Source organism: Chiloscyllium plagiosum, chromosome 22 (genome assembly GCF_004010195.1).
Source record: "Chiloscyllium plagiosum isolate BGI_BamShark_2017 chromosome 22, ASM401019v2, whole genome shotgun sequence".
Lineage (NCBI taxonomy): Eukaryota > Metazoa > Chordata > Chondrichthyes > Orectolobiformes > Hemiscylliidae > Chiloscyllium > Chiloscyllium plagiosum.
The window spans coordinates 53376180-53390088 of record NC_057731.1 but is presented as its reverse complement, the minus strand read 5'-3'; the positions used below and the strand labels follow the sequence as shown (position 1 = coordinate 53390088).

The window sequence follows — 13909 nt, the reverse complement described above, 5'->3', positions numbered from 1 at the left end:
ACGTTTAAAGGGGGTGGGTTCATTTTCAGAGTGATATATCTGATGAGGCTCAAGGGAGGTAAGAAGGTCTCTCTCCGCCCATTCTCTTGATTTCTTTGTATGACACCATCTTGTGTACCTAAAGCTGTTGGTCTTCCTGTATGAAATGGGCTGCGCAATGTGATCATGCTGTTAAAATACTACTTTAGACTTACTAGAACCAAGACTATTGGATCACCCAGCGATTGTGCTGCCTCCTGTAAATTTCAGACCGGTTTAAGGCAGGCAACCAGCAGGAAAGCCAGCTACTGGATCTCATTTGTCTTCTCGGCCTTCAAATCCACTAACAAGGGAGCATAAATTCCAATCCACTGAAATAGAACATAGAACAATACAGCACAGAGCAGGCCCTTCGGCCCACGATGTTGTGCCAAACATTTGTCCTAGCTTAAGCACCTGTCCATGTACCTATCCAATTGCCGCTTAAAGGTCACCAATGATTCTGACAAAGTGGTGGAGAACGCTGTAGCCCAGTAAACCTGTCTGCAGTCATCCTGTAGGGGCATTATAAACCAAGGGTACTTCATGAACTCTGAAGATATTGAAAATGTTTATCTGTCTTCATGTTTCTGATTGTGTTTGAGTTGAAGAATCCATTAGTTGATAACCTGGAGCAATCATAAGTGGAAAACTTCTTCCTAAGTTTTAGATTATCTCTGAAACATGTTTGCAACTACTGCTTGATTCTGCTGTAATAATACTTATTCATAATTATTCGGAGTTCCTTATCCTGCCTACGTTATCAGAATAGCATCTGCACATCTTAATAGATGTATGAGTATTTACTTGTTTTCGTACATTTTCGTGTTTTATTTTATCCATCTTGTCTCTAAAGGGCCATTATTGGACCAACTGACTTGGGCAGATTTGACAGCATGGTGATGCCTTACGAACTGGAAGCATATGATATTCTAAAGAACAGAGCAGGTGAGAGAGTATGTACAACAACAGTGAAAAATAAAGTGAGAAATGGACAGACTTAAACAGTAAATGAATTCAAAGGCTGATTTTAAACTTGGGAAGGTAGTCAGGTTTTCCGGGACAAGCGTAGGTGAGTAACTGTCCACCTTCTTGGATATTGACACCCAGATATTTTAATGTAAAGGCCTTATTTTGAACCCTTGACTCTGATGTCCATTTGAGGCTGCCTGGAACTATTTTACCAGAAGCAGGTGAAAGGCAAAAATGTTGGGATTGAAGGTAATAGTTATGCTGAGAGGAACATTCTTCAAAATGGATAAGCACTTCCTAGTGATTTTCAAGACACCCCTTGGAGTCGGGGAAATTGCATTCCAGTCTATTTTAGGATTCCAGAAGAGCATTCAACTCAACCAGAGGCTTTACTGTCAGCTGGTGAGCTGGAATCCATAGGAGCCAGTGGTAAAATGTTAAGTTATGTGGAATGTAATGTTAATTTAAATAACACTCCTTGTGTCTTGGGGGCCGCTTCCATTCCAAGCCTAGAATTATTTAAGTAAAGATGGTGAGAGGACAGAGGTCACTGATAGAATTACATTTACCTTTAAGGCTCAAAAAGAACAGCTCCAGAGTTGATAGAGAGCATATGATGTTCAGTAGACTTTGTGTAGAAATGTGAAAAATGCCAGGTTGTCTTTTGGCCAGTTCCACAGTGAATGTGAGATGCCTGACTGTAATGATGAAGCATGATTACATTGGCAAGTTTGAGATTATTGATGATCACAGAGATAGGAATATGGATGTCAATTTCACAGGTAACTGAACAGATGTGCTGTCGTTCACCTCAGATTCGATGGTCAAGGAGCTAGAAAGATTGCAATTGGTCAACTATCTCCCTGTCAACTTGGGACACTCATTCTAATGACCTCTACTGGGATCATGGGCCACGAAGAGCCCAAACAAAATCACACAAGAGGAAAGATCCTAGAATTATTTTTATAAAACATTGAACTAGTCTGTAATAAAATATTTCAACCATTTGTGACTGAATGGGCATTAGAAGAAAGGAAATAAGTTTAAGTTTGAATAAAAATGTTTCAAAATTGCTTTTGAGTATGAGAGATACAGTTGGCAGAAGGGAAGAGGTTTGGGAAAAGACTTCCAGAGAGCAGAACAATGATGGTTGAAAGCTATACCATAAAAATTAAGTGAAAAGATAGTTAGTTGCAATCAGAAGTGGAGTGTGGAAGGTTGGAAGTGGACTGTGGAAAATTATTGGAATGACTTTGAAATGTTTTCAAGGGTAGCACAGCTGCACGTTGAAATTGGTAAAATAGTCTGAAATGAACAGTAGTTAGAATAGGATAAAATTAAATAGTGACATTTAATATAAGTCAAAGTTTATGTAGGCAGACCTACTGCATTCTTTACATTTGAGTCTGTTGAAACTTATATTTTTACGATAATAACCTTCATTCTTGGTGATTAAAATCCTTAATCAGCAAGCAGCTCTGGCACAGATTTTAATGAGAACTGCAAGGATTTCCTTTAATCCTTAGAGTCATAGAGTCACACAGCACAGAAACAGACCCTTCAGTCCAATGAGGTAAAAACAATGACTGCAGATGTTGGAAACCAGATTCTGGATCAGTGGTGCTGGAAGAGCACAGCAATTCAGGCAGCATCCGAGGACAGGCAAAATCGACGTTTCGGGCAAAAGCCCTTCATCAGGAATAAACCAAATCATCCGCCGACATTTCCGCCACCTCCAAACAGGCCCCACCACCAGGGATATACTTCCCTCCCCACCCCTCTCCTCCTTCCGCAAAGACCATTCCCTCCGTGACTACCTGGTCAGGTCCACGCCCCCCTACGACCCACCCTCCCATCCTGGCACTTTCCCCTGCCACCGCAGGAACTGTAAAACCTGCGCCCACACCTCCTCCCTCACCTCTATCCAAGGCCCCAAAGGAGCTTTCCACATCCATCAAAGTGTTACCTGCACATCCACTAATATCATCTATTGTATCAGTTGCTCCCGATGCGGTCTCCTCTACATTGGGGAGACTAGGCGCCTCCTAGCAGAGCGCTTTAGGGAACATCTCAGAGACACCCGCATCAATCAACCAAATCGCCCAGTGGCTCAACACTTCAACTCCCCCTCCCACTCTGCCGAGGATATGGAGGTGCTGGGCCTCCTCCACCACCGCTCCCTCACCACCAGACGCCTGGAGGAAGAACGCCTCATCTTCCGCCTCGGAACACTTCAACCCCAGGGCATCAATGTGGATTTCAACAGCTTCCTCATTTCCCCTTCCCCCACCTCATCCTATCTGCCTTTATTCCTGATGAAGGGCTTTTGCCCGAAACGTCAATTTTGCCTGTCCTCGGATGCTGCCTGAATTGCTGTGCCCTTCAATCCAATTCGTCCATGCCAACCAGACTTCCCAATCTGACCTAGTCCTATTTGCTAGCACTTGGCCCATATCCCTCTAAACCCTTCCTATTCATATAACCAACTAGATGCCTTTTAAATGTTGTAATTGTACTAGACTTCACCACTTCCTCTGGCAGCTCATTCCGTACAAGCACCACCCTGTGCATGAAAAGGTTAACCCTTAGGTCCTTTTTAGATTAGATTACATACAGTGTGGAAACAGGCCCTTCGGCCCAACAAGTCCACACCAACCCGCCGAAGCGTAACCCACCCATTCCCGTACATTTACCCCTTTACCTAACACTACGGGCAATTTTAGCATGGCCAATTCACCTGACATGCACATCTTTGGACTGTGGGAGGAAACCGGAGCACTAAGGAGGAAACCCACGCAGACACGGGGAGAACGTGCAAACTCCACACAGTCAGTCGCCTGAGGTGGGAATTGAACCCGGATCTCTGGCGCTGTGAGGCAGCAGTGCTAACCACTGTGCCACCGTGCCGCCCACAAATTTTTAATTCTTTCCACTCTCACCTTAAACCTATGTCTTCGAGCTTTGGGCTCCCCTACCTAGAAAAAAAGACCTTAGCTATTCACCCTACCCATGTCCCTCATGATTTTATAAACGTCTTTAAGGTCACCTCTCAGCCTCTGACACTCAGGGGTTAAAGCTCCAGCCTATTCATCCTCTCCCAATAGCTCAAACCCTCCAGTACCAGCAAAATCCTTGTGAATCTTTTCTGCACCCTCTCAAGTTTAACAACATCCTTCCTATAGAAGCACAACCAGAATTGTATACAGTATTCTAAAAGTGACCTCACCAATGTTCTGTACAGCCGCAACATGATGTCCCAACTCCTATACTCAATGCACTGACCATGCCAAATGCTTTTTTTAACTCCTCATCTACCAGTGACTTAGCTTTCAAGGAACTTTCAAGGAGAAAGTGAGGACTGCAGATGCTGGAGATCAGAATCAAAAGAGTCTGGTGCTGGAAAGGCACAGCAGGTCAGGCAGCATCTGAGGAGTAAGAGAATCGATGTTTCAAGCATACGCCCTTCATTACCTTCTCCCCTAGATTTGTTTATTTGGCAACACTCCCCAGGGCCCTAACATCAACTGCATAATCCCTGCCCTGGTTTGTCCTATCAAAATGCAACATATCATATTTCTCTACTTTAAACTCCATCTGCCACTCATTGGCCCATCTGATCAGGTTGTACTCTGAGATAATCTTCTTCACTGTCCACTACACCACCTATTTTGGTGTATCTGCAAACTTACTAACCATGTCTCCACTATTTACATACAAATCATTTATATAAATGATGAAAATCAGTGGACCTAGCGCTGATCTTTATGGCATAGTGCTGGTCACAGGCCTCCAGTCCAAAAAGCAACCCTCGACCACCAACCTCTGTCTCTTAAGACAATTTTGTATCCAATTAGCTAGTTCCCACAGATCCTATGTGATCTACCCTTACTAACCAGTTCCTCAGAATCTCCTCCAACAATTTACCCACCACTGACTTAACACTCACCGATCTATAATTGCCTCGCTTTTCCTTTACAGCCTTTCTTAAATAATGGCAATACGTTAGCCAATCTCCAGCAACTCCACTATATATTTCTATGACTCTATAACTCACCCATGGTTGTCAATATAAGTATCTCAGTAATCTTTTTCCTAGCTTCCCACAAAGTTCTGGAAAACACCTAATCAGATCCTGAGGAGTTAGCTATTTTTGTGTTTTAAGATCTCCAGCACCTCCTCTTTGGTAAAATGAATTCATTTTCAAGACATCACTATTTATTTCCCCAAGTTTCCTAGCTTCCATGTCCTTCTCCATAGCTAATACTGACCAAAAAATATTTACAAATATATTTAATTAGTTCCAAAAAGTAAAACAATTAAAGCAGGTTTAAAAATGTTGAAAATTGCTTGTAGAAACTTGTTGACATAAAAGTTGTTATGTGTTGTGTCTGTATCTGGATGTTAAAATACATTCTAATTTATTGGTGGGTGGTCTATGTCCATTCTGGTCACACTGCCAAGTTCTGGGTGCTTTTTTTACAAGCTTACAACAGGTTTGAGGCTACTTGAATATGTAAATCAGGAGTTTAACATGTAATAAGGGATCCGTTTTCACAATTTGTCGGCAATATTGGGTCTGAAATATCAGTGTGTCTCTAATACCACACTACCCCATCCTGCAGTTAGCCCACTTCATGCTTCCTTCACAAGAAATACCCAAAACCAGTTGCTGACTTTGATATAAAAACAGATATTGCTGATAAAGTTCAGCAGGTGTGGCAGCATCTGTGGAGAGAAAGCAGAGTTAATGTTTTGGTTCGAATGACCCTTTCTCAGATATATTTGTTTGTGCCTTAAGAGAAAGCTGAACCAATCAGTGTTGATAGTTCACTCCCAAGAACTTTGATAAATCCTAATGGAATTCCATTGATCCTTGGACCTCTCAATTCAAGTGGGCTTCAGCTCATTTTTAGATCATTTAGTTTCTATGAACATGACTACAAAAAGATAATAAATAGTTGTGACAAAATCCACATCCATGTTTCCACATAAAAACTTTCATTCGATCTTTATAAAGGAAGTTTGCTTTCATGCTGTAATAATTTTGAAATTATGTGTTCATGTAATATCTTAGTTGCAGAAACAGTGTGAGGTTTTATATCTATTTCAAGAATAATACTTTAGATTCAATTGTTGATTAAGCAGGCAAAAATAAATTAATATGTTACCAGGATCACATTTTTCCATAGTTTGCAATCTGCTGTGATTGAAACTTAATTAAAATAGTCACTTTAAAGCATCATAGTATAATTTTACTGCCTAATGGCTTAGGCAGTGTAATAAAAATGTGGAAAAAGTAAAGGTAATTGAAACAAAGCATTCAAATCAATTTTCCCTTTTAGATTGCACCACTTTTTAATGTGTTTCTTGGACAACATCGGACAAACGCTGATCTAAATGTTGAGAAATACGCTATGCCAAAGGAGATGTAGAATAAGGAAATATATGGTTGGAGTTTCATCCCAAAATGTGTCGCTCAATTTGGGAAGTTTCCTCAATTGGTGGATTTGTCTTCTTTTAGCATAGGCCCCCACCCATATTTGTTTTCCAGAATTGCTGGATCGAGTTGGACCATCTCACACTAGAGCCAATTTGGCATGATTAAGGTCTTGGCCCAGTCTCAGGTGGTAGTAGTGGGTGATGAAGATGCAAATAAAAGAGTTGGTTGGGAATGTGTGAAAGCTCAGAACTCATGGGGTTGAAGGGACTGCGAGGGAAAATGGAACAAGTTTGGGGGTCTCCTATGTTATCTGATTGAACCTGGAACTCGCTGCAAAATGCAACCTGTATTGCCTATTTTGTTTAAGGCCTTCCAACATGTGATACTCCCTCTTCTAACAAAAGCAAGATGTTATGCTGTGCTGGGTGTTGCGGAAATTGTAGGGCTTCCATAGACAAGGTTCTATCAACATATAACACTAAAGATAGGTAACCTGTGTAGCTTGATTCTTGGAGCTGCAGTTATAATGACAGTTAATCAGACAGGTGGTTATGTAAAGTCATTTAAAGCAATAAATTTATGAATGTGTACTTCTTTTTCCAATGAAGAGCCACCTATGTACCCACAGAAATTGTTCTTTTTCATTTCCCTACTACTATGTGTCCTGTGCTAGGTACTCATGGCTGACAGTTATTGACTTGGTGCACAGCTGGGCTTTAAATTTGGCAACAGAAATCACACAAGATCTTGGCAACGGTGAGAAATTCCATTGTTGGTGACAGCATGATAGCACAAGAATGACAGCATTAAAACATGGTACATAGATAATGAGGTGAACACTGGAGAACTCCATGAGTTAACTGCTAAGAGGTCACAGAGGGAAGCCCTCCATTAAAGGCCTCCCTGAAATTGTCACTTAGCCAATTTTTGATAAAATTCAGTCAGTGAGCCGTATAATAACAATGTTGAAATGCACTTAAAAACACCCATTGCAAATATGTTTGTCAAAACATTGCAGGTCTATAAAGGGTTACTAATGATAGTGAGAAGTTATATTTTTGTTCAAAATGAAGATGTAGGTGTCATAGATTGAGGCTCCTTATTTTGTACCATGATTAATACATTCTCAATAAAAATCTTCCACCAGGGAGATCTCCAGTACTGAGGGCTGCTGACAGTGGACTGACCCCAAAGAGACATTTGATTACACCAATTCCAGGTTAGTCCCTTGAGACACACATAATTCATGTTAATGGCGAGATTTGAAAGTGGCTTACAATGTAAGAAGAACCATGCTACAAACATTGATATTTCTTTACAGCTAGTGCTGCAACTTTGGTTTGAGAGTCACCCAAGTGCTCAGTAGAATCCTCACTCTTCATGACTCCTCATCAAAAATAAGGAAAAATGACCTACTTTTTTGGTAGTGCCAGATTGCTTGGCAATATCCTCATGTGCAAAATCTTAGGAGAGAAAACCCAATAATTGCTCCATAAAGACTGCCCACTTTCTCACATGGAGCTCTGCTTTCGCATATTCAAAGTGCATATTTGTCCTTTAGATAGCTGACCAATACCAATCCAGTGGCCAATGCTCTAAGCAGGTTTAGATGCCTTCTCTCTGTGCTGGCTGCTGGCAGACTACCTTGGAGAAAGGCTCGAACCATCAATTTTCTGCCTTCTGGAAAATAACAATAAATGATTGTTGCATACACTGTGTGAGACATTTAATGCACATTTCCAGGGAAGTTGGGACTTGAGTCCAGACTTTCTTTCTGGCTCAGTAATAGGGAACTGCCACTACACAACAAGAGAGTGTGAGTTTCTATAGCTAGAAAATAGATCACTTTCACCTCCTCCTCACCCTATTTTCTGCCAATAAAAATTTGCATTGATAGTTAATTTTTCCCTGTTATTCTTCAAATTTTACTGAGCCCGTTTCCTGGTCTTTGTTGGATATACAATACTTGTAGTTTTGGGGTGAATGTATCAAATATGTAGACTTTTTTTCCCCTTTATAGATTACAGAGGTGGGTTTCATCTGAAACCATCTCAGGATTATGAAAAGGAAAGAATGATGATGGAACAAATCGAAAAGCTGAGGATATCAAGCTCCCCGCGGAAAGGAAATAACATTAAATCATTCACAGCTTTAGAAGATGTGCCAGTGGATTCATACAACATAGACAGTACTTCCTTTAAAACAGCTTCAAGCAGACCAGTGAGATCAAACTGGTTATTAACAGAGACCTTTCGAACTCCAGAACTACCATCTGCTGCAAAGCAGGATATCAATACCACCCAATCTGAGCCGGCTGGCAATGGAAAATCAAGCCATCAAGAAACTATAAAAGAGAAAACAGAGAAAATTAAAGACTTGCCATTGTATTCAGTAGTGAATAAATCCAAAAAAGCACAACCCTTATTAGATCATGTGTTTAAAGAAACTTCGTCAGTGTCATTCTATAGCAAAGAAACAGAAAACACAAATGTACACAGCCAAAATTGTTTTGAGGAAGAACCAATATATGCAGAGATTGACGAATTTTTGGAAAATGCACATGCAGAAAGGAATAACACCAGTGAAGAAACAGGATTGGTAAAAAGTACAGAAAAGAAAATACAGGAATCTGAGTTGGTGATGGTCAACATTTCCAAGATGAAGCAATCGTTAGGTATGGATTTCATTTTAAGTTGTCCAGAAATGATAAAATGACGCCTTAATTATTTTCCTTCCACATTCTGTATCTTTCTCCTTTTCTGTCTCATAGGGATTGCTCTGTGTAAGATTCACGTCACAAGCACCAGTGTGTAATACTATTTAGTCTTTGCATATGAACCTGGACAAATATTTAACTGTACATTAGGGTAGAACTCAATCCTGTCCACAGATGCAAACACCAACTGAGACCACTGGATTCTTTTGTTTTATTCCTACTGATCTTGGGATTGTGAGGTGATGAGGATTGATGTTGGGGCCAACTGCTGGCCCAGGGAAAACCAGCACAACTTGGTACCAGAGTTAATCTATTTCTGTAGGTAGCTTAGCCTTACAGCAGATGAATGCCCATTGTTGGGGCAATTAAGCTTTTATTTCAGTTACTTTAAAGCTGCTTGGCCAACAGAAGTAAACAGTACAATTTGAGCAGCTGTTTACTTCTGCCCTCTGGACACTATTATTTCCCTTTACTGAGAGTTTGCACATAACCTTGTTCCTACTGCAATAAGTACCAGACTATCTGACAATGAAAATTGTTAGTAGATAATTGCAGTGTAAAGACAAGAGCAGATCTGTTTGTTCATGGTAATTTAGTGAGCTAAATTATACATAGTTAAGTCAGTCAAATTTTGTAACTGCAAAACATTGGCCTTACAGGGATAGAAATTCATTTTGAACAGTGCCTCCAAACAGGTTGCATCAAATTGGTCACCTGTTGTGTACAGGTCTGATATGTAACTCTATTGACTGCAGTACAAAACTGAATATCAATTTAATATGAGCGAACTGAATGAATGCTCATAATACCATAAGAAATAGGAGTGGACGTAAGGCCATTTGGTCCAGCGTATCCACTCTGCCATTCAATCATGGCTGATGGGCATTTTAACCCCACTTACCTGCACTCTCCCCATATCCCTTAGTTCCTTGCGAGATTAAGAATTTATCAATCTCTGCCTTGAAGACATTTAACGTCCCAGCCTCCACTGCGCTCCATGGCAATGAATTCCACAGACCCACCACTCTCTGGCTGAAGAAATGTCTCCTCATTTCCACTCTAAATTGGCCCCCTCTCGTTCTAAGGCTGTGCCCACGAATCCTAGTATCCCCACCTGACGGAAACAATTTCCCAGCGTCCATCCTTTCTAAGCCATGCATTATCTTGTAAGTTTCCATTAGATCTCCCCTCAACCTTCTAAACTCTCATGAATACAATCCCAGGATCCTCAGCCATTCATCGTATGCTTGGCCCACCACTCCAGGTATCTTTGGCCTACCATTCCAGGGATCATCCGTGTGAATCTCCACTGGACACGGTCCAGTGCCAGTATGTCCTTGCTGAGGTGTGGGGCTCAAAATTGGACACAGTATTCTAAATGGGGCCTAACCAGAGCTTTATAAAGTCTCAATGGCACCTCACTGCTTTTACATTCCAACCCTCTTGAAATAAATGACAACCAACATTTGCTTTCTTAATCATGGACTCAACCTGCAAGTCAACCTTTAGAGAATCCTGTACTAGCACTCCCAGATCCCTTTGTACTTTCACCTTATGAATTTTCTCACCGTTTATAAAATAGTCCATGCCTGTATTCTTTTTTCCAAAGTGCAAGACCTCGCATTTGCTCACATTGAGTTTTATCAGCCATTTCTTGGACCATTCTCCTAAACAGTCTAATTCTTTCTGTAGCCTTCCCACCTCCTCAGAACTACCTGCCTGTCCACATAACTTTGTTTCATTGGCGAACTTCACCAGAATGCCCCCAGTTTCTTCGTCCAGATCATTTATGCATAAAGTGAACACTGAACCCTGCAGGACACCACTTGTTACCAGCTGTCATTCCAAAAAAGAACCTTTTATCCCAACTCTCTGCCTTCTGTCAGACAGCCAATCCTCAATCAATGCCAGTAGCTCACCTTACCTAGCAGCCTCCCATGAGGCACCTTATCAAAGGCCTTTTGGAAGTCTAGGTAGATAACATCCACTGGGTTTCCCTGGTCTAACCTACGTTTTACCTCTTCAAAGAATTCTAACAGGTTTGTCAGGCACAAACTCCCCTTACTAAATCCATGCTGACTTGATCTAATTCGACCCTGCACTTCCAAGAATTTAGAAATCTCATCCTGAACGATGGATTCTAGAATTTTACCTACAACCGAGGTTAGGCCAATCGGCCTTTAATTTGCATATTTTGTTTTGATCCTTTCTTGAACAAGGGGGGTTACAAAAGCGATTTTCCGATCATCTGGGACTTTTCCTGGCTCCAGTGATTTTTGAAAGATTACAACCAATGCCTCTGCTATTTCTTCAGCCAATTCCCTCAGAACTCCAGGATGTAGCCCATCCGGGCCAGGAGATTTATCAAGTTTTAGACCTTTTAGCTTACCAAGTACTTTCTCCTTTGTAATGGTCACCATACTCAATTCTCCCCCTTGACTCTCCTTAATTGTTGGGATATTAATGCTCAATTTTCTTCTACAAAGTCCTCCCTTCTGTACAGAGTCCATCAGGCTACTTTCTGGGCAGTGATCCTATTTTAAGAGAAAAGATGCATGCCAGTACCCGGCCCATATCCCTCCAAACCCTTCCTATTCATATATCCATCCAGATGCCTTTTAAATGTTGCAATTGTACCAGCCTCCACCACTTCCTCTGGCATACCACCCTCTGTGTGTAAAAGTTGCCTCTTAGGTCTCTTTTATATCTTTCCCCTCTTATCCTTAATCTATGCCCTCTACTTCTGGACTCCCTGACCCCAGGCAAAAGACTTTGCCTATTTATCCTATCATGCCCCTCATAATTTTGTAAACCTCTATAAGGTCACCCCTCAACCTCCAACGCTCCAGGGAAAACAGCCCCAGCCTGTTCAGCCTCTCCTTATAGCTCAAATCCTCCAATCCTGGCAGCATCCTTGTAAGTATTTTCTGAACCCTTTCAAGTTTCACAACATCTTTCCGATAGGAAGGAGACCAGAATTGCATGCAATATTCGAACAGGTGGGATTAGATTGGGTTGGGATATCTGGTCGGCATGGACGAGTTGGACCAAGGGGTCTGTTTCCATGCTGTACATCTCTATGACTCTATGACTAGGGCACCAAAATACAAAATTCCCACCACCCACCTAAATTTTACCAGCTTTCTGAGGACAGATGGGAGACAAAGGGATGGTGAAGGAAAGTAAGGGATGGGTTAGCATTGTATTCCCACTATCATACCATTCTTGTTAGCAAGTTGGAAGGTAGCAGATAGCACACAATGCCCAGGGTCAATTGAAACAATTAAGTGACCAATTAAGGACCACATTGCATCCTCACAAGCATTTTACCAATTGGATTAGGAGTAAAGGTATTGTTCTCTTATCTGAGCATGTTATAACCCACGGAAGGAATCCTGATTGGAATTACTGCCCCCACAGCAATGATGCCACCTATCTTCACCAATTCCTCACAATTCCCTTGGCCCTTTCTGATTGGCCCTGGATCCTATAAAGTTTGGTTGTGAGGACATTGTCCATCTGTAGCTTCCTCTTCCAATTGAAGCACCAGCAGTGGCCACCACTTCCCAGTAGCACTGTAGAACTGTTAGTCCCTCATTACTGGCAGTACCTGGGACTGGGCCACCATCCTTTAACAAGGATGGCTGGCTAATTGCACATATAAAATACTGTCCTGGGTCCCACAGACTGCCAGAGTGGAATTGTTTCTCTCTCCACCACACTGTCACCACATTTAGGCTATCAGTAGGTTTCCCACCCCAATATCAATATCCAAATCATTAACTCTGTATTAGCTATGTTTCTTGCAGCAGAGCTACAAGAGGATTTCCAGTGGTTTCTGATTTTATTTACTATTGTAAAATCAAATATCACCAGGGTGAACAACCGTACTTAATTTTTTGGGACCATTACATAATTTGGCCTTGCATGCCATGACCTAGGTCAGGCGTTCCTGAAACATAATTGCCCCAGATTTCTCCTGGTTCTACGGGTTTTGTTTCTGCATGCATTGGGTATGGTAGTTTAGTGGGGAGAAAGTGAGGTCTGCATTCGCTGGAGATCAGAGCTGAAAATGTGTTGCTGGAAAAGCGCAGCAGGTCAGGCAGCATCCAGGGTAGTTTAGTGATATGTGTTCAGGTTTCAGCAGCAACTCCTTGCAGAGGGATGGAGCCTAAGCTGGCAGAATCAGAATCAGGGCTGGTGACAAAGTTACAAATCAAACCTAACCTACCGTCAGCACCCTCAGCGAATGATGAGGCCTCCCTCCTTCACCTAGGTCTTGCAAACACCCCAAAAGGCAAAGTGTATCTTTTTTTGTTTTGCCCAGAGTTGGTCACCTTGAATGTTACCTCAGGAAACAATGAATCATCATAGAATCCCTGCAGGGTGGAAACAGGCCATATGGCCCATTGAGTCCACACCAACCCTCCGAAGAACATCTTACCCAAACCCAGTCCCCTACACTTTCCCCATAATCCTGCATTTCCCATGGCTAATCCAACTGGCTTGCACATCTTTGGACTGTGGCAGAAAACTGGAGTACCCAGAGGAAACCTACACAGACACAAACAGTTGCCTGAGGCTGGAATCAAATCCGGATCCCTAGATCTATGAGACATCAGTGTTAACCGCTGAGCCAGGCAAAAGTGAGGACTGCAGATGCTGGAGATCAGAGTCTAGGAAATCCCACCCATGGTCTCTTTTTCCTTGTCACATCTCACAGGTTATCAAGATTTTTAAAGACAGTTTCACTGCACAATGGT

General features: G+C 41.8%; 1 protein-coding gene across 1 annotated transcript in view; it reads left to right on the top strand.

The window, feature by feature from the left end:
• pdzd7a (PDZ domain containing 7a) overlaps nucleotides 1-13909 on the top strand; it is a 110676-nt gene that overhangs the window by 69959 nt on the left and 26808 nt on the right. Inside the window, exons 13-15 of the mRNA XM_043713079.1 lie at nucleotides 875-966; nucleotides 7578-7649; nucleotides 8451-9104. Of these exons, the coding sequence (XP_043569014.1) occupies nucleotides 875-966; nucleotides 7578-7649; nucleotides 8451-9104 (818 nt within the window). The remainder of the gene's footprint in view (nucleotides 1-874; nucleotides 967-7577; nucleotides 7650-8450; nucleotides 9105-13909) is intronic.